We start from the raw sequence: 20,530 nt of genomic DNA, 5'->3' as shown, positions 1-20,530 counted from the left end.
ATACAGGCATTCTTAAGAAAATGCCACTGCATAGCTGTGTGTGTAGGGGCCATAGGGATAGCGATGTGCGGCTACGCGAGTCGCTATCTCCCGGCGATTAATAACCAGCACGCTGGTTATTAATCGGTCGGGGCCGATGTTCTCACCGGAGAACACTGGGCCTCACAGATCGCTCAACACACACCGATGACACATTGCGATCTAGAATCGCTCACAACGCTCAACTACACACATCGCTACGTGTGTAGGCCCCGTAACATTCTTTTTCTTTTGTAAAATGTTGTATGTACAAGAAAAATAAAAAAACAGAACTGTATTCTAAAATAATCTGCCATTGGATTATTGACCCATATGTTCAGTGTGCCCCAATCATCTGGAAATTATTTCAGCAACAGAGCAACTTGCTGTTGTTTATGTAGAATTTGTAGATAGGGTGCAGCAAAACGAGCGCACTCATAAAATATTTATACTTAAAGGGCAGATTGTGCTTTTTGCTTTTAGAATGAAAGAAGTAATCAGTCACCTGTAGGGAAAAGGCTGCCTGTATGAGCTTCCATCCTCCTTACAGCACAGCCAGGCACCAGACCCATTATCTGCAGCATCACTCCAGAACAGCAGTCATAAAACCACTATCCCTTAAAATAGTCCAATCCCAGCAGTACCCTTTCAGCTGTTAAATAGCTTTTCAGACTGTGAGATCCCCTTTTTCAGCTATTAGTTCATCTTTAGCAGAAATGAGTTGTGCCATAAAAATTTATTTTGAAAATCTGAAAAAAGTAATCTCATCTTTTAGCTTCCTATTTTATAAAGGCAAACTTTTCTGCAGACATGCAGGTAGTGATGCCTGGTGTCTGCGGTACAGACATCTCGCTCCACGCCTGTGGGGGGAAAAGCAGGGAACATTTTATCACTCTGCACAAGTCTGATGGGCGCACTCATCTTTTAGCTTCCTATTTTATAAAGGCAAACTTTTCTGCAGACATGCAGGTAGTGATGCCTGGTGTCTGCGGTACAGACATCTCGCTCCACGCCTGTGGGGGGAAAAGCAGGGAACATTTTATCACTCTGCACAAGTCTGATGGGCGCACTTTACTACTAACGAGCTGTAACAACATTTAGGAATCCTGATATAGTTTCCTCGGGGAGAACTGGGTGGGAGTTAAAGGACGGTAGTAAATATAACATAAATAAATGCCATACTCAAAATAGGACATTACATTCACAGCAATAATAATACAATAAAAGAAACCTTGGCTTTGCTGATTTAAAATATTGATTGAATAAAAAAGCTTCAGATGCCTTCATTGATGGGCATTTGCAGTATAGGATCATGGTGGGCATTTGCAATATAGGAACATGGTGGGCATTTGTGGTATATGATAATGGTGGGCATTTGCAGTATAGGATAATGGTGGGCATTGGTGGTATAGGATAATGGTGGGCATTGGTGGTATAGGATAATGGTGGGTATTGGCGGTATAGGATAATGGTGGGCATTTGCAATATAGGAGAATGGTGGGCATTTGCAGTATAGGAGAATGGTGGGCATTTGCATTATAGAAGAATGGTGGGCATTTGCAGTATAGGATAATGGTGGGCATTTGCAGTATAGGAGAATGGTGGGCATTTGCAGTATAGGATAATGGTGGGCATTTGCAGTATAGGAGAATGGTGGGCATTTGCAGTATAGGATAATGGTGGGCATTTGCAGTATAGGAGAATGGTGGGCATTTGCATTATAGAAGAATGGTGGGCATTTGCAGTATAGGATAATGGTGGGCATTTGCAGTATAGGAGAATGGTGGGCATTTGAAGTATAGGATATTGGTGGGCATTTGCAGTATAGGAGAATGGTGGGCATTTGCAGTATAGCAGAATGGTGGGCATTTGCAGTATAGGATAATGGTGGGCATTTGCAGTATAGGATAATGGTGGGCATTTGCAGTATAGGAGAATGGTGGGCATTTGTATTATAGGATAATGGTGAGCATTTGCAGAATAGGATAATGGTGGGCATTTGCAGTATAGGATAATGGTGGGTATTTGCAGTACAGGATAATGGTGGGCATTTGCAGTATAGGAGAATGGTGGGCATTTGCAGTATAGCAGAATGGTGGGCATTTGAAGTATAGGATATTGGTGGGCATTTGCAGTATAGGAGAATGGTGGGCATTTGCAGTATAGCAGAATGGTGGGCATTTGCCGCATAGAATAATGGTGGGTATTTGCAGTATAGGATAATGGTGGGCATTTGCAGTATAGGATAATGGTGGGCATTTGCAGTATAGGATAATGGTGGGCATTTGCAGAATAGGATAATGGTGGGCATTTGCAGTACAGGATAATGGTGGGCATTTGCAGTACAGGACAATAGTGGGCATTTGCAGTATAGGATATTGGTGGGCATTTGCAGTATTTGATAATGGTGGGCATTTGCCGCATAGAATAATGGTGGGTATTTGCAGTATAGGATAATGGTGGGCATTTGCAGTATAGGATAATGGTGGGCATTTGCAGTATAGGATAATGGTGGGCATTTGCAGAATAGGATAATGGTGGGCATTTGCAGTATTGGATAATGGTGGGCATTTGCAGTATAGGATAATGGTGGGCATTTGCAGTATAGGATAATGGTGGGCATTTGCAGTATAGGAGAATGGTGGGCATTTGCAGTATAGTAGAATGTTGGGCATTTGCAGTATAGGATAATGGTGGACATTTGTAGTATAGGATAATGGTGGGCATTTGCGGTATAGAACAATGGTGGGTATTTGCAGTATAGCAGAATGGTGGGCATTTGCAGTATAGGATAATGGTGGGCATTTGCAGTATAGGATAATGGTGGGCATTTGCAGTATAGGAGAATGGTGGGCATTTGTATTATAGGATAATGGTGGGCATTTGCAGAATAGGATAATGGTGGGCATTTGCAGTACAGGATAATGGTGGGCATTTGCAGTACAGGACAATAGTGGGCATTTGCAGTATAGGATATTGGTGGGCATTTGCAGTATTTGATAATGGTGGGCATTTGCCGCATAGAATAATGGTGGGTATTTGCAGTATAGGATAATGGTGGGCATTTGCAGTATAGGATAATGGTGGGCATTTGCAGTATAGGATAATGGTGGGCATTTGCAGAATAGGATAATGGTGGGCATTTGCAGTATTGGATAATGGTGGGCATTTGCAGTATAGGATAATGGTGGGCATTTGCAGTATAGGATAATGGTGGGCATTTGCAGTATAGGAGAATGGTGGGCATTTGCAGTATAGTAGAATGTTGGGCATTTGCAGTATAGGATAATGGTGGGCATTTGCAGTATAGGATAATGGTGGGCATTTGCAGTATAGTAGAATGTTGGGCATTTGCAGTATAGGATAATGGTGGACATTTGTAGTATAGGAGAATGGAGGGCATTTGCAGTATAGTAGAATGTTGGGCATTTGCAGTATAGGATAATGGTGGACATTTGTAGTATAGGATAATGGTGGGCATTTGCGGTATAGAACAATGGTGGGTATTTGCAGTATAGGATAATGGTGGACATTTGCAGTATAGGAGAATGGTGGGCATTTGCAGTATAGGAGAATGGTGGGCATTTGCAGTATAGGAGATTGGTGGGCATTTGCAGTATAGGATAATGGTGGGCATTTGTAGTATAGGAGAATGGTGGGCATTTGCAGTATAGGATAATGGTGGGCAATTGCAGTATAGGAGAATGGTGGGTATTTGCAGTATACAATAATGGTGGACATTTGCAGTATAGGATAATGGCGGGTATTTGCCGTATAGGATAATGGTGGGTATTTGCAGTATAAAAGAATGGTGGGTATTTGCAGTATAGGATAATGGTGGATATTTGCCGTATATGATAATGGTGGGTATTTGCCGTATAGGATAATGGTGTGTATTTGCAGTATATGGGAATGGTGGTCATTTGCAGTATAGGAGAATGGTGGACATTTGCAGTATAGGAGAATGGTGGGCATTTACAGCATAGGATAATGGTAGGCATTTGATGTGTCATTTGCAATAAAAGATAATGGCAGGAAGGGGTGTAGTGAGGGCGGAGCACGAGCGCCTATTGGCTAGCGGTCCAGCAGACACTGGCTCAGCCGGGCACAGCAGGGAGCGGGCACCGGGCAAGCTGTATGGGCGGGGGAGCGGGCTGTAGTCCCCCATGGCAATGAGCAATTTCAGTCCCCCTTGGCAATGAGCAATTTCAGTCCCCCTTGGCAATGAGCAATTTCAGTCCCCATTGGCAACGAGCTATTTCAGTCCCCCATGGCAACAAGAAATTTGAGTCCCCCTTGGTAATGAGCAATTTGAGTCCCCCTTGGCAATGAGCAATTTCAGTCGCCCTTGGCAATGAGCAATTTCAGTCCCCCTTGACAACAAGCAATTTCAGTCCCCCTTGGCAACAAGCACTTTCAGTCCCACTTGGCAACAACCAATTTCAGTCCCCCTTGGCATCGAGCATGAAGCCCCTTTCATCGAGCAGTTCCTACCAATGAGCATGTAGGTGGCACTTATGTTTCAAATGTGTAATGGGCATTACGGTTTGTTATATAGCATGTAATAGGCATTATGGTTTATTATATAGTATGTAATGGGCATCATGTGTGGCCTTATGTTATTGGCATTACGCATGTGGCTTTATGTGTAATGGGTATTACAAAGTTCGCTAAAATGTGCAATGGGCATTACGATGTGTGGTATAATGTTATGCTGCACCCCCTTTTCGGTGCGCAAGAGCCCCACATTCTACAAATTGGGTGGGGGGGGGTGGGGTTGCGAAATATGCCCGTGCTGCGGGCACCGTGGCACTTAGCTAAACCACTGATGACAGGTATTTGCATAGGTGATAAATTGCAACAAAGGAGGAGGATGGCATGTGTGGAAGCATGTGGTCATTTGGCCTAATTTAGTGAGGGCTGCACAATAACATGCAACTGCCATAGGAGGCGTCTAGTGTAAATTGATTCTGTTATTTGCTGATGCTAAACATGTACGTAAACATCAGTCATCTGAGTAACCCTCTTGGCCCAGATATTCACAAAACTGGAGACTTCAGCATCATGCCGTGCCCGCGTTTTCTCCAGAACTGACTGTTACAGGGCCCAAATGGCCTAGAATATTAATTATCTTGCAGAATGATTGACATAGTCTCCAAGTATGGAAAGCCATTCACCCCCTGTGATAATTGCTCAGTGTGAATGCACTGAGCAATTTTCCGGCCAGTGATGTGAACATCATCGCTGGCCATACATGCTGGGCAAATACTCCCAGTGTGTATGGACCTTTAGAACCATACTTGCCTACTTTCCAGGTATGGCCGGGTTCCGTTTGTTTCAACTGTCAAAAAACACGTGGATTGGCAAATTACTTGCAGATCCAAATGTTTTTGTCAGAATTGCATCTATTTTCAACTGTTTTTCTAGTCATGTTTTCCCCCATGCAATTTCGACTTAAAAAAATGGCAAACTGCATCCGTGAAACATGACTAAAAACTGCCCCAAAAAATGCAACATTAAAGTCGGTTATTTTCAGCTAGCCGTAAAAAAACGGACTTAAATGAATGTTTATATGATTTGCTAAATTATGCCGTATTATTTAAAATACAAAATTAAAAGCCCATTGCCTACATTATAATGCTTAAAAACAAGTAACAAATGACACATATTAAATAGTAAAAGGACCACTGGTTGTAAACATACTGTACATGCAAATAAAATGTACTTATTTGTAAGAAGTAAGAACATACTGTAAATTAAATCTCTATAGATTGCATCTGCTTTATTACTTGCATTATAAATAAATGGAAACTAGGCCATTAGACGCGAATCCTGCGCTGTAAGCAGAAATGGGCTCTATTTTCAGTTTGTTTCTGTACCTTCAACACATTATGTTTATAAGACTTTACTCAATTTGTGCTTAAATCATTATAGTTCAAGCATATTAAAGCTAAGCTAGCAATTACATGGAATTGGCTTATGATTTAAAATCCAGAGTTCATGGATTAGAATACTGCATATTATTATTGTTGGAGCAAGTATGATAAAGAGAGGTCTCTTAAAAATATACTAACATAGTATTAGAAATTCTCCATTGTCCATACCGAAGTAGTTGGAATTATTGGTTTAATTGTTGCACACAGCAAATAAAATTATTTGTACGATGACTATACTGTATCTCTCAATAAGGCTTTCTTCACAATTTTGAGACTTTAACATAAAGGGTGCCCAGTTTATATATATACAGGTCGAGTATCCCGTATCCGAATATCCGTTATCCGAATTATTCCGAAATACGGACATTCCAGAAAGTGAAAAAAAAATTTTTTTTTGCAAAAAACTCACTGGGGACATATGTAACAGCATCACTGGGGACATGATATGTAACTGGCACTATATATGTGCAAGACAATGATTGCTTGGCATTCAAATTCAGTGCTGAGATAGTACACACATTTTGTTTCACATTTTGAAACCTTGTTTTTTGAACAATTAAAATATGTTTGTGTGTATTTTATGTGGTAATAAAATATATTTGTGTGTATATTATGTGTTTATACAGCATAAATGCAAGATACTTCAAAATACATCATTGAAATATTAAAATATTCCGAAATACGGAATAATCCGTTATCCAAAATTCTCCTGGTCCCGAGCATTTTGGATACGGGATACTCAACCTGTATATATATATATATATATATATATATATATATATATATATATATATATATATATTCAGATGGGGGGTGTCCAGAGTGCGCTCAAGTGATACCACTTAGCCACAAAATATAAGTCCAAAATAGATGTGATCCTGGAGTCACTAATATTCAGACGGAGTTTTTGTAAATTTCAGAAATGAAACCGAAGACCTCGAGTGTAAAAACCAATTCTTTATTGGAAGCCCAACGCGTTTCGTCTACACGACTTCATCAGGGGCATGGCATGGCCTAATACGGGCCAGAAATCCAAAGAGCTTTGACAATAATGGACAATTTTCTTTTACACGTACAGTCTGTTAAAATCAGGGTAGGTGGGGACGGAGAATAAAACCAAGGATAAAGATCCAAGGTTAGGGATCCGGAGACACTTCCCAAAGAAGCGGATATAACCTATAAGTTTGAAGGTGGGGACTTCCTTTCTCACATTCAATAAAAATGGTAGTAAAATCCACAGTGAGGGAGTGTAGGTGCTAACTCCACTGCAGCCTGGATAGGCTGCAGTGGAGTTAGCACCTACACTCCCTCACTGTGGATTTTACTACCATTTTTATTGAATGTGAGAAAGGAAGTCCCCACCTTCAAACTTATAGGTTATATCCGCTTCTTTGGGAAGTGTCTCCGGATCCCTAACCTTGGATCTTTATCCTTGGTTTTATTCTCCGTCCCCACCTACCCTGATTTTAACAGACTGTACGTGTAAAAGAAAATTGTCCATTATTGTCAAAGCTCTTTGGATTTCTGGCCCGTATTAGGCCATGCCATGCCCCTGATGAAGTCGTGTAGACGAAACGCGTTGGGCTTCCAATAAAGAATTGGTTTTTACACTCGAGGTCTTCGGTTTCATTTCTGAAATTTACAAAAACTCCGTCTGAATATTAGTGACTCCAGGATCACATCTATTTTGGACTTATATTTTGTGGCTAAGTGGTATCACTTGAGCGCACTCTGGACACCCCCCATCTGTGTACTTTATCTTCTGTCTCTCACTAACAGGAGAGTCGCTCCAGAGGTGCAGCTGGTCGAAAGACCGTATCTAGCGCAATTCCTGACCTATTTTGTTTGTTTTTATATATATATATATATATATATATATACATATATAGATACAGAAGTACCAACACACTTGCCATTCCTACAAATGGGGTGCAAACAGCACCCACTTCCCAGGTTGGGGTGCAGTGGCCTGTGACCACACACTCTAGTAAATACAAACACTCACACTCACTTCAACAAACTAACTCACCTTAACAATCAAATAATCAATTAAATAAATAATGGGGTTTTAGTTCATGAATTGATTAATATCTCTATCTATCTATCTATCTATCTATCTATCTATATATATATATATATATATATATATATGAGAAAGAAAGGGGGGTTTCAGAGGGCGCTAGAATAACACAGCAATTTAGATAAAAGAATTGTATTTAATACAAAAGGATTAAGAATGAAATTTCACATGAATCACCCTATATCGGGTGTAACAAATAAACACAAACACAAGTGTTACAGCAATATGCCACTTCTGGTGGGTAGATGAATTGCTCAAAAGGTGTTCACAAATGTATGCACAACTCTGGTGGGTTAAAGCCATCAACCCACATGTGAAATTTCATTCTTAATCCTTTTGTATTAAATACAATTCTTTTATCTAAATTGCTGTATTATTCTAGCGCCCTCTGAAACCCCCCTTTCTTTCTCATTTCTATTTCCTGGATCCTATCTAACAGAGGATCCCTCGGAGGTGCTGCTTCCAAAAACTCTGAGCGCAGAGAGGGGACTCCCATATCTTGTTTTATATATATATATATATATATATATATATATATATATATATATATATATATATATAGTGTATGATAGTGTAATGGAAAACTCTAAAATGTATTTTGCTTTAAACAGGATGAAGATCCTGATCCAGAGATGATGTCGCTGTATCTGCACTAGTGTCCTTTGGCAGTGTGCAGTCATATCCAAATGCTAGTTTCAGCCTTGGCCTTGCGTACTAGCCTCCACTTTAGTTTGCAAGCCCCTGAGATCCCCATTGCCTGTGCCCTGTACGCAGCAGCACTGTGGGTGGTTGTACGCAGTCCACCATTGGTGCACCATTGTGACCACTATCAACACTTGCATAACATTATGCCAGGCATGGTGTCTGAGCAATTCTATGTTGTCTCAGAATGACTATCTCACCTAAGACGCCTGGGCTTCTCCACATGCATGCAGTGGCTGGTTATGAAACACCCAGGTAATGGTCCAGGCATGCATGCTTTTATTCTAGTCACCCTCTGGTACCTCCACTAACGATGTGTCCCACTACACTATTGCTGTGTATAGCAATGTTCTGAAAAAGGGCCGCGGTGGTTATAGGTCGCAGCATGCCGCAGTGTACGTACAGCTCCCATTTAGGTGAATGCATAGTGGAAAGGTATGAGTAGCATATGCCTCGTCTCAATGTTTAATTCATTTTGCAAACAAATCCTCTTTGCATGTGCCACCAGCAATCTCCCACATCCTGTGGGCACTACTGCTTTGGCGCATGCACATCAGCAAAACATCACTCCACTGCATCTGCAATCGACACTGTGTGAAACTCCGAATCAGGCCCTACCGTATATATCTGTTGCAAAGATCTGTATGTGCTTGACATGGGGCTGTATATATATATATATATATATATATATACAGTATATACTGGCAATCAGCAGTATATCATTCTTTGGCCATATAAAATAATAAACTTTGCCCAGGAAGCAAACATATTTTGGTTTTTCTGTTTTGCTGCATTTCATTGTTGCATGTGGGTCACACTGTGGAAAGGCGGCTCTATGAGAATATGGTCACACTGTACATTTAGAAAAAATTGACTTATCAACCAGTAAATTAGTAAAACTAAAATTGTGGTTGAGTTAAATATTAATGTGATAGCATTACTATATGATCTCATTATTTTACCTTTTGTCCCTGCAGTCTGTGCAGTACATGTGCATGCTCTATTTGTTAATAAAAGTCATACCCACTAATTGGTGTAATCTCAGAGGAACAAAGCAGAATTTGGATCAGCACTGTACACTTGTCTCTGGAATGTGGCTAATATGTTTCCCACTTTTCCCACGACAAGCAGGGATGAAATTAACACTACAACTGGTGATTTAATGAATGATGCAGATATATTTAATATGGAGTGGAATGCCAGTGGCAGTGTGAGAAAGATATGGGTGATTTTTAAAGTAATTTGGTATATTGGGGCAGATGTATTAAGCCTTAACAAGAGATAAATGCAAGGGTGATAAAGAGAGATAAACGTCCAGCCAATCAGCTCCTTACTGACTTTTTTCAAACACAGCCTGTAACAAGTCAGTGAGTAGGTGATTGGCTGGCTGTTTATCTTTCTTTATCACCCTTGCATTTATCTCTTGTTAAGGCTTAATACATCTGCCCCAATGAGTGTTATTCAGACTTGATCACTGATATGGGATTTTCCAGAACCCTGCGATCAGAAGCTGCCGCCCAGACAGAGTAAAATCCCGCCCCATGCAAGTCTGCGAATGGCTTTCAAAAAATCTCGCTGATCGTCGGACAGCTGCAAATCCATATGCAATTCACCATCAAATAATTTTTCCAGGGTGTGCAGTCTGCGCATAACTCTGATGCTGCCCATACACTTATGCGATCGTTGCCACGCAACATCGAAGTGTGATGTCCATCGCATCCGATCTCATCTTATGATGCAAAAAGGGTCTAATTTCAGCACCCGATGTCGCATGCCATTTTACAATAACACATCGAGAGCTTGAACAGGGTGACAGAGTAGCGTAGTGCTGTGAAGGAACACTAGCGGGCGGTGGAGGTCAGCGTGGCGGCAAAATATAAAAAAAAAATATTTTGAACACTGGATGGCCCTCTGATTGGCAGAGAGACCTCAGCCAATCAGAGGGCCGCCCAGTATTTTAAATAGTTTTTTCAAATTCTGCCGCCACTGCTGATCCCCGCCACCTGCTAGCTCCTTCACAGTGCTAAACTACCTAGAAGGGTGCCACCAGCGGTCCCTCTGATCCCTCTCCACAAACTCTACGCCGAGGAATGCGCTCCCTCTGCCCCCCCACCTGCAGAATGCATTCGAGCAATCACATGTGGTTAAAAACCACATGCGATCGGTCCTGCAATTCGATAGATATTATGTGCAGCACATAGTATCTATCGACACAACATTCGACAGGCAAGCCCGCGCATCGTGTCACATAATCACTAAAATGTGCATACAATCATTCGATTTATCAAACAGATGTAGTTGAAATCGAATGATTGCATGAAATATCTCATAAGTGTATGGGCTACATGACCTTTCTACAACTCTACAGTGACAGGCTGATCAAGGCCACAGATGACGTGACATGAAAACACCTGGGTATGCCTACGTTTCTTTCCTGACACTCCCCGAAAACGGGTGACTACCACTCACTAATGGTGTCACCTTTTGGCCTCGTGAATGTGTGTTGTGATGAGTACGCACACACAATTTTTTGATAATCGGTCCCTGCACGAATCAGCATAGGGACAATCAGGTCTGGACAACTCCCATTGTCTGTAGGGATGGCAATACAAATCAGTGAAAAGGAGTGGGGATGTCATATTAAAAGGAAACAAATGGCTCAGATTACAGAGAGATTGGAGGGGACTCGCCAAAGAAAAAATGGTGACATTCTATAGGAAATAGGAACCGATAATGATCAAATGTTTTTGCCGTGACAACTAACACCCTTATGATTGTAGTTGAGAAATGGCAAAAAAAATATATGCAAAATTAGTTACTTCCAGACATAAATAGAGCTTAACAATAAGAACTGTAATTGGTGTAGTTGATGACTGATCCACTTATGCTCAAATACATTTACATAGTGTTAAACTTAATTAAAGCATATGCAAAATAAGGCACAGTCATAGAATCTTTCCAACTCTCAGACATTTACATTAAGTCTTGAACTATAGCAACTTGCTGACAAATTTTTAGATATTTTTGAGATCGTTGGCATTATTGGCTCAGTAATATATATTTTTTAATATATCTAGTAGTGGCAAACTATTTTAACTGAAACTAAAAATGTGAACATGCATTTATAATTAAAATTATTTCTGGATCCTGCAATTGTGTATTATAAACTGCACAGAAAGTATTCTCTCCTCCCTTCCTACACCCACTGCTGTGGTACATCTACAGGAAAGTTTACACTTTCAATTTCTGGACCATATAACTAGTCCGTGTATTAAATAGAATCCTCAATGTCCCCATGCACAAGGCATCACCTTACCCTTTACAAAACCACCACTTAGAATAACGTAGAAATGGTTACTGGCCTCTTGATATAACGGCAGTCTTCTCTATTGATTTCAGTCATCTGCCTGTCTCTTAGAGTAACTGGTGATGTGGCGAATGACAATCTGCTCCCTAAAATGCCTATAAAGTGATCCATGCCAATAGTGTGTTGTGGGAGTTAATATGAAGATAAAAATTGATTGAGGTGGGCAGTAATACCATACGTATGTGCACAATACAGGGCTCATCTTACATGGTTTCCCACTGTGAATGCTCTGTTACCCAACGTAGAGTCAAATGTATGTTGAATTACATCTGTTTTCAAATAGATCTTTAGCACCACAGAGAGGGATGATGAGTACTGTGCCAAGTCTAGTGGCAGTCCAGAGGCAGAGATGTATAAAATGCTGTATATGGCTGAAACGTTCAGTTCACATAATGCAAGTGCGAGTGTGGTTTACTTATATATTATTATATTACAGTATATACTTATATTAGGCAGTACATATGGTGTAATGGTTAGCATTACTGCCTCACAGCAATGAGATCACAGCATTACTGTCTTACAGCAGTGAGGTTCGATTCCCACCATGGCTCTAACTGTGTGGAGTTTGTATATTCTCCCCGTACTTGAGTGGGTTTCCTCCGGGTACTCCAGTTACCACAATCCAAAAATATACTGGTAGGTTAATTGGCTCTCAACAAATTAATCCTAGAATGTCAGTGTACATGTACATGTGGTAGGGAATATAGATTGTAAGCTCCACTGGGGCAGGGACTGATGTGAATGTTCAGATATTCTCTGTAAAGCTCTGTGGAATATGTGTGCGCTATATAATAAATAAATAAATGAAACATATATATTCAACTCTGCTTTGGTCCCTATGTGTTTATGATGAGTTTATGTTTTATTTTCTATTCTTTTCTTCTTTTTACTTTCCCTGTTGCTATTGTCAAGCATTGTTAGACAGAAAGCCTTGTTACTTAAGCACTATTTTTACACATGGTTCTAAACAAAAGCACACTCCCAATTATACTTGAAATTCACTGAGAAAGTCAGTTTTTGAGTTTTATTGAATTAATTAAAGATGGACTCTAGGCACAAACACATTTTTACAGAAAATACCCTTCCCCAACAAGGCACATTTACTTAGGACAAACTCAACTGTCAACCAGGCAAGAACATATGTATCTACATGTAGGAGATTCCAGAGGGGAGGTCTAAAGGGCAAGTGCTGATAATGCAAATTGTGTCATTGTGGCCCTGTTCATTGTACATCATCATGTCACACCTGCACAGGTGTGATGGTGCAAATTCAACTCTCGAACAGCAAAAGTGGGCACAAATAGCACAAATTGTAAATACAAAAATTACAGATAGCGGTATCATTTAAAAGTTATGAAATTGTATAGTTAAATTCAATAGAAATTGCAGACAAAGAAGACTACATAACCTTTTCCTCTATGTTAATATTCCTACAAGCAATAGCATGCCAGAAAATAAAATTATAATAAGGCTCTATGCACCCTTCCCTCTGAATATGTTGTAAACACAATAGCAACATAAACCAAGAAAAGAACTGTAACATGTTCATAAAAAATATGCATATATAAATGCAAATCTTTAACCTCGTAATTATATATGTGATCTAGAACTCGGCATAGTGCACTTGCAAATTAATTCTGTTGTTCAGCAGAACGTTAATACATTCAGACTATATATTCAGAAGTATTCTTAGAACCAAAAAAAAAAACCCTTGTTGCATTGATGCATAAAATTAGTTGAAAAGTACAATTTCTTACCAAGAGCGAACTCGAGCTTCGGGTCATCTAAAGTTCTCTGAATCTCTGCGGATAAAGAATCAAGATAAATAGTAATTAAAAATAAAGATTTCACTAAACAGCATTTCATTAGCAACTTTGCATAATTTTAGTTGGAAACACATTAATATTTTATTTTCTGTCCATCCAGGTCAAGATAAATTTACACTTTTCTCTTTTATTCGAACAGGAAACATGGAAGAGAAACTATAAAAAAAAAATAAGTGACATATACTGTTAATCTAAGAACATACTGTAATAAAAGAAAGGGAAAGCTCAGTATAAAATATACCCTTTATATTTAAATCTATAAAATCTGTATTTATTAAAAGGCAATTTTTTGTGTGTTTTTTTGTCTACGTTTTACTGGCTACGTTGCGTCACGCTCATTTACTAAAGTCCAAAAAACATAAAACCTTCTAAAACCCCCACACTTTAGTATGGAATAGATCATCGGAACGCAAGCAATATTTTTCCATTACAAAAGCCCTATATTTGATAAGCAGTGGCTTTAGAAACGCTGAAACCTGGCCATACACCTTTAAGTCTAACTTTGTAGTGAAAACATTTGGGGACAAAGAGAAGGTGTCTTCTCCCCCATCTTCCACTAATCCATATCAGACTTGAACAGCCAGGACTGGAATATATGGGAACCTGGAATATATGGGCACCGCTTAGACCGGTCAAAGCTGCTGCTATCTGAAAAAAATGTATTAGGAGGGTTCTAGTTGAGTTTTCTTTGCAATTGGTTTGCTATTGATGCTAGAGTAACGCTGGAGGCACCGGCCTCAGACTAAGGGACAGATTTATTAAGCTTGGAGAAGAGATAAACTGGAGATATAGCGGAGAAAAGGTAAAAGGAGATAAAGCACAGCCAATCAACTCCCAACTGTCTTTTTCAAACACAGCTGATTGGCTGTGCTTTATCTCCTTTTACCTTTTCTCCGCTTTATCTCCAGTTTATCTCTTCTCCAAGCTTAATAAATCTGCCCCTCAGGGAGGAAAGTTATCCCTGGTGCCAATTGGCCTAGCACTGGTGGAATCATGGTAAGGTTTTGCCTAAAACTGTTTTTTTTTTTTTCATTACCAGCCTAGGCTAAAAGGCTTAGAACTGGTTATCTAGAGGCTTTAAAAAAAAAAAAAAAGTAATATTAGGAATTTTTTTAAACAAACTGTATAAAACCCATGGATCTGTACTGTGTTCACAAATAGAGTGGCCAATCCCGAGATCGGGATGGGCAAGATCCTGGGATTTTGCCCCAAAATTGCCAGGATTTCAATCCTGGGATTTAGTTTCCAATTCCAGGTTTTCGGGTTTGAACTGCGCAGGCTGGGAATCGTCTGAGCACCTATTCAGATGCTGCCCGGCTGTTCCCAACCCCGCCGTGCAGCTCTGCACAGCATGATGTGGTCAGAGGTCAGCACTGCTGCACCTTTCGCTCCAAGCAGCACTGAGCACCCCTGCACTGCCACTGTCTGCTCCACTCCTGGCCACAATGCCTGCCCGTCCATGTAAGTAAATGTATGGGGCGGACAGTGAGGATGGCGCATTTTTTTTATATTTGGGGTGCTAATTCTGGGATCCCAGGAATACAGGGATTGAGCATTTTGCTATCCCGAATCATGGGATAGAAAAAGTACCCTGGGATTGGCATACCTATTCACAAACCAAAGGTGAACTTGCAGATGATTTCCTGCAGATAAGCGTTAGATGTAATGGCCCCCACATACAGCACGATATTCAGGCATTTTCTGAGCGATTCTAACAAATCGCTCAGAAAATGCCTGAAGATGCATGTAAATCGCTGTGTATATAGCCCACACAGCGATTTACATGCGCGCACCCGCCGTTCTGAATCTGTCCAAGATTCAGAACGGACGGGCTGTACAATTCAGCGCAGTCGCTCAGAAAGCTCCTGCTCATCTCCCGCATGTGTGGCTGCGGGCAGATGAGCAGGACTGAGCGACTGCGGACGCCGCAGACCCGCCGCACCCCGCACCGCAGAACCGCCGCACCCCTGACCTCCCTCCCCCACCAGCAGGAGCACCCATCGCCACCCCCCACCTCACCTCTCCTCTCGGCGGCAGCGCGGCGGCATCGGGACGGGTCACGGAGATGTTTTAAAAAAAAAAAAAAAAAATTAAAATTTCAAAATGGCCGCGGCCAGCCAATCACGGCTCGCTGCGTCATTGCCCCGCCCCCTAGAGCTGGCTATATTAGCCAGCTCGAGACAGGGTCGGGGCAGTCAGTCCGACGGCGGAGGAGGAGTGAAGAGCTCCTGAAGTCCTGGGAGGCGCGGCCAATGCAAAAGAGCTTAAAAGGCCGCCGCCCCCCAGGTGAAGAACACAGATGAAGAGGCAGAAGCCCTGGGAGGCGGCGGCCATGCAAAAGAGCTTAAAAGGCTGCCGCCCCCCAGGTGAAAAACACAGATGAAGAGGCAGAAGCCCTGGGAGGCGGCGGCCATGCAAAAGAGCTTAGGGGGCCGCTGCCCCCAGGTGAAGACCAGATGCAGTTTAATAAAATACTAAAAACTCTGTGTTTGTGTTTTTATTAAATAAAACATTTAAAACCAGTGTTTGTTGTTTTATTTTAATATTTCCTTTACAGGGGGGCTATAGGTACCGGCGGGCCTTTAATGCCCCACATGCTGGTACCTGTGGTTCTTCCAAGTGCCCGCATGTGGGGCAGGCTTGCTGGGACCTGTAGTCCTACTGTAAAAGACAATATTACTGTTAAATAAGCTATCAACCCTGCACCCACCGCCCAGGGGTGCAGGGGATAGCCCCGGGCTGCAGCCCAGGCCTGGGGTGCCCTGGAGAGGGGGTCCCCCCTTATTTGGGGGGTCCCCAGCTCCCCAAAAACTCCCGGCCTGGGCTGACTAGTTAGGGTGGGTAATGCTTTGGCCACGGGACACCATCAAGCGTGTCCCCTGGCTATGGCATTACACCCCCTGCTAGTTGAGCCTGGTGCTGGTCTCCAAAATATGGGGGACCCCTATTCATTTTGTCCCCCGTATTTTGGAAACCAGGGCCAGCTCAAGAGCCTGGTGCTGGTCCCCAAAATCTGGGGGACCCCACGCACTTTGTCCTCTGGATTTTGGGAACCAGGACCACTCAAAAAGCCCGGGGCTGGTCATGCCTGGGGGGGGACCCCATGCCATTTTTTTTTACAAAATTATTGTCTGTATGACAGCGGATGAGACGCTGGACCCCGGACTTGGTAAGTATTTTTTTGTCAGCTCCCACTGTACCACCAACGTTTAATAGTTTGCATATGGGTTTGCATTCTGTTAAGGGGGAACCACTAGCCACCATGATTTAATTTTTTTTTTGGGGGGGGGGGGGTAGCATATTAGGGGAAGTGAAAGAATACTTATTAAAGAAGACGTGTTCAGTAATAATAACATTTTTTGTGATGAAGTGCAGTGTTTACTTCACTTTCTGTGACAGATTTGAAATCTCCCGTGCTGAATCTCCCATTATGAATCTCTGACACAAATCTCTCTGTATGTGGCTCATTGTCTGAAATGAGTCACAAGAGTGAAATCTCTTGTGCTGAATCTCCCGTTATGTATCTCTGGCACACATCTCTGCGTATGTAGGGGCCTTAAGCCTAGAAAATGATGGCCATCAATGGCAGTTTTCAAAACAGTCGTAACAGCTGCTTAGTAAATACAGTACTTTGTACACCAAATCGGTGATGCCTTCCACTATTCAAATGTTTCTTAGTAGATTATACCCCCAAGTATACAATTAAACAGTAAAGATTAAGGGTCGGATGCACTAGGGGCCTTATTCTAGCTCACTCTTTCTGACAAAATCCCTCTTAGATGGACAAAACCATGTGCATTGCAGGGGGGCAGATGTAACTTGTGCAGATAGAATTAGATTTGGTGAGTTATTTTGTTTCTGTGCAGGGAAAATACTGGCTGCTTTATTTTTACACTGCAATATAGATCTCACTTTGAAGTAAAACCCCACCCAAATCTAATTATCTCTGCACAAGTAGCATCTGCCCCACCTGCAGTGCACATGGTTTTGTCCATCTAAAGGGCCCCACACACAGCACGATATTCAGGCATTTTCTGAGCGATTCTAACAAAACGCTCAGAAAATGCCTGAAAATGCATGTAAATCGCTGTGTATATAGCCCACACAGCGATTTACATGCGCGCCCCCGCCGTTCTGAATCTGTCCAAGATTCAGAAAGGACGAGCTGTACAATTCAGAGCAGTCGCTCAGAAAGCTCCTGCTCATCTCCCGCATGTGTGGCTGCTGGCAGATGAGCAGAGCGAGCGACTGCAGACCGCGCCGCAGAACCCGCTGCCGCCACCCCTGACCCCCCTCCCCCACCAGCAGTAGCACCCATCGCCACCCCCACCTCACCTCTCCTCTCGGCGGCAGCGCGGCGGCATCGGAACGGAAATGTTAAAAAAAAAAATTCAAATTTCAAAATGGCCGCGGCCAGCCAATCACAGCTCGCCGCGTCATTGCCCCGCCCCCTAGAGCTGGCTATATTAGCCAGCTCGAGACAAGGTAGGGGCAGTCAGTCCGACCGTAACGGCGGAGGAGGAGAGAAGAGCTCCTGAAGTCCTGGGAGGCTGCAGCCCAGGCCAGGGGTGCCCTGGAGAGGGGGGACCCCCTTATTTGGGGGGTCCCCACCTCCCCAAAAACTCCCGGCCGTGGCTGACTAGTTAGGGTGGGTAATGCTTTGGCCACGGGACACCATCAAGCGTGTCCCCTGGCTATGGCATTACACCCCCTGCTAGTGGAGCCTGGTGCTGGTCTCCAAAATACGGGGGACCCCTATTCATTTTGTCCCCCATATTTTGGAAACCAGGGCCAGCTCAAGAGCCTGGTGCTGGTCCCCAAAATCCGGGGGACCCCACGCACTTTGTCCTCTGGATTTTGGGAACCAGGACCACTCATAAAGCCCGGGGCTGGTCATGCCTGGGGGGGGACCCCATGCCATTTTTTATTTTACAAAATGATTGTCTGTATGACAGGACGAGACGCTGGACCCCGGACTTGGTAAGTATTTTTTTTTATGTCCGTTCCCACTGTACCACCAACGTTTAAAAGTTTGCATATGGGGGGGGTCGGTTCTGGGGGAACCACTAGCCACCATGATTACATTTTTTTTTTTTGGGGGGGGGGGGGGGGGTCCACTAGCCACCACCAATGATTATTATTATTTTTTTTTTTTTGGGGGGGGGGGGGCAATATTAGGGGAGGTGAAAGAATACTTATTAAAGAAGACATTAGTTATTTGCTAGATGTGTTCAGTAATATTAACATTTTTGTGATGAAGTGCAGTGTTTTCACTTTCTGTGACAGATTTGAAATCTCCCGTGCTGAATCTCCCAATTTGAATCTCTGACACAAATCTCTCTGTATGTGGCTCATTGTCTGAAATGAGCCACAAGAGTGAAATCTCTTGTGCTGAATCTCCCGTTATGTATCTCTGGCACACATCTCTGCGTATGTAGGGCCCTTAAGAAGGATTTTGTCAGAAAGCGTGAACTAGAATAAGGCCCTAATCTTCAAAAGTGATAAACAACCACCCAATCAGTTCAGTTCCTATCTTATATTTTTCAAACACAGGGGGAGATTCTCTAAGAATCTCCGCCCCCCTTCGCCGCCCATCGCATTTATAATTATCGCATATGTTCTAACATATGCGATAATTATAGCAAAGGACAGCTCTTGCGTTAAGAGCTGTCCTTTGCGGTGTGAGTCGCCGGGTCCCAGCAGGTCCCGGCGGCTCCCCCCTCCCTCACACACCCGGCGCTGCTGCTGCTGCGCCGGGCTCTCCTCCTCCCTGCACCCGGAAGAGGATCAGTGCAGGGAGGAGGTCACAGGTCCGGGCAGCACAGAGCTGTGCTGCTCGGACACAGGTGAGGGGGCGATGCGGGGCGGCGGGGGTCCGTGCGGGGGGTCGGCGGTGGGATATGGGGCATCGCCAGATTTTTCTGGTGATGCCCCCCCGGCCCCGTTAACCCGACAGGGGATGCTTACAGTATCCCAAAATGCGGTAAAAACCCCAATAACGGGGTTTTTACCGCATTTCTTGCTTAGAGAATCTCCCCCACAGTCTGTGACATGGCAGGAAGGAGCTGATTGGCTGGCTGTTTAACACTTTCCATTTTCTCACTTTTGAAGTTTAGTGCATCTGACTCTAAATCAATGTAAAACATGGACACAAGACACTGGCCGAAACTGTAACAGCAGCTGTTGTAAAAGGTGATATTTCCTACATGACATAAAAGGTCATTGTAGTCACTAGACTTTGTTATATTTGCAACACTGCAGTGCAAAGGAAATAGCAAATACCACAGAATTATTACAAATTATTTAATCACTTAACAGATATTTAATGAATGCTCACTTATTATCAGTGGTTATGTGATACAGTCAAAATAAATGTAATCGGTTTAGCCCTCACATAAATATATTATAGAAGCACATTTAGGGACTGATTCAGAGCCGTACATAATGCTGAGGTTCATGTAGAATTCAATGATGAACGCACAGAGGTGCTGTCTTATTGGTATGTTCTGGGATTATTACTAGTATATCGGTGAAAGTGGCTGCATACACAAACAAATGCCTCCCACACCCGGAGCTCAGCACATGCATATTAGAGTCCAAG

General features: G+C 42.6%; 1 protein-coding gene across 2 annotated transcripts in view; it reads right to left on the bottom strand.

Annotated features, from left to right (window-relative positions):
- The window catches only part of INPP4B (inositol polyphosphate-4-phosphatase type II B), a 512,352-nt gene that overhangs the window by 471,257 nt on the left and 20,565 nt on the right, over nt 1-20,530 (bottom strand). For both annotated transcript variants that reach the window (XM_083173210.1, XM_083173202.1), the window contains exon 2: nt 13,861-13,905. In XM_083173210.1, the coding sequence (XP_083029336.1) occupies nt 13,861-13,905 (45 nt within the window). The remainder of the gene's footprint in view (nt 1-13,860; nt 13,906-20,530) is intronic.

This window comes from Crinia signifera, chromosome 1 (genome assembly GCF_055691185.1).
Source record: "Crinia signifera chromosome 1, ASM5569118v1, whole genome shotgun sequence".
NCBI classification, from domain to species: Eukaryota; Metazoa; Chordata; class Amphibia; order Anura; family Myobatrachidae; genus Crinia; species Crinia signifera.
Note: the sequence above shows the minus strand (reverse complement) of the source record. Positions and strands in the feature narration are given on the sequence as shown.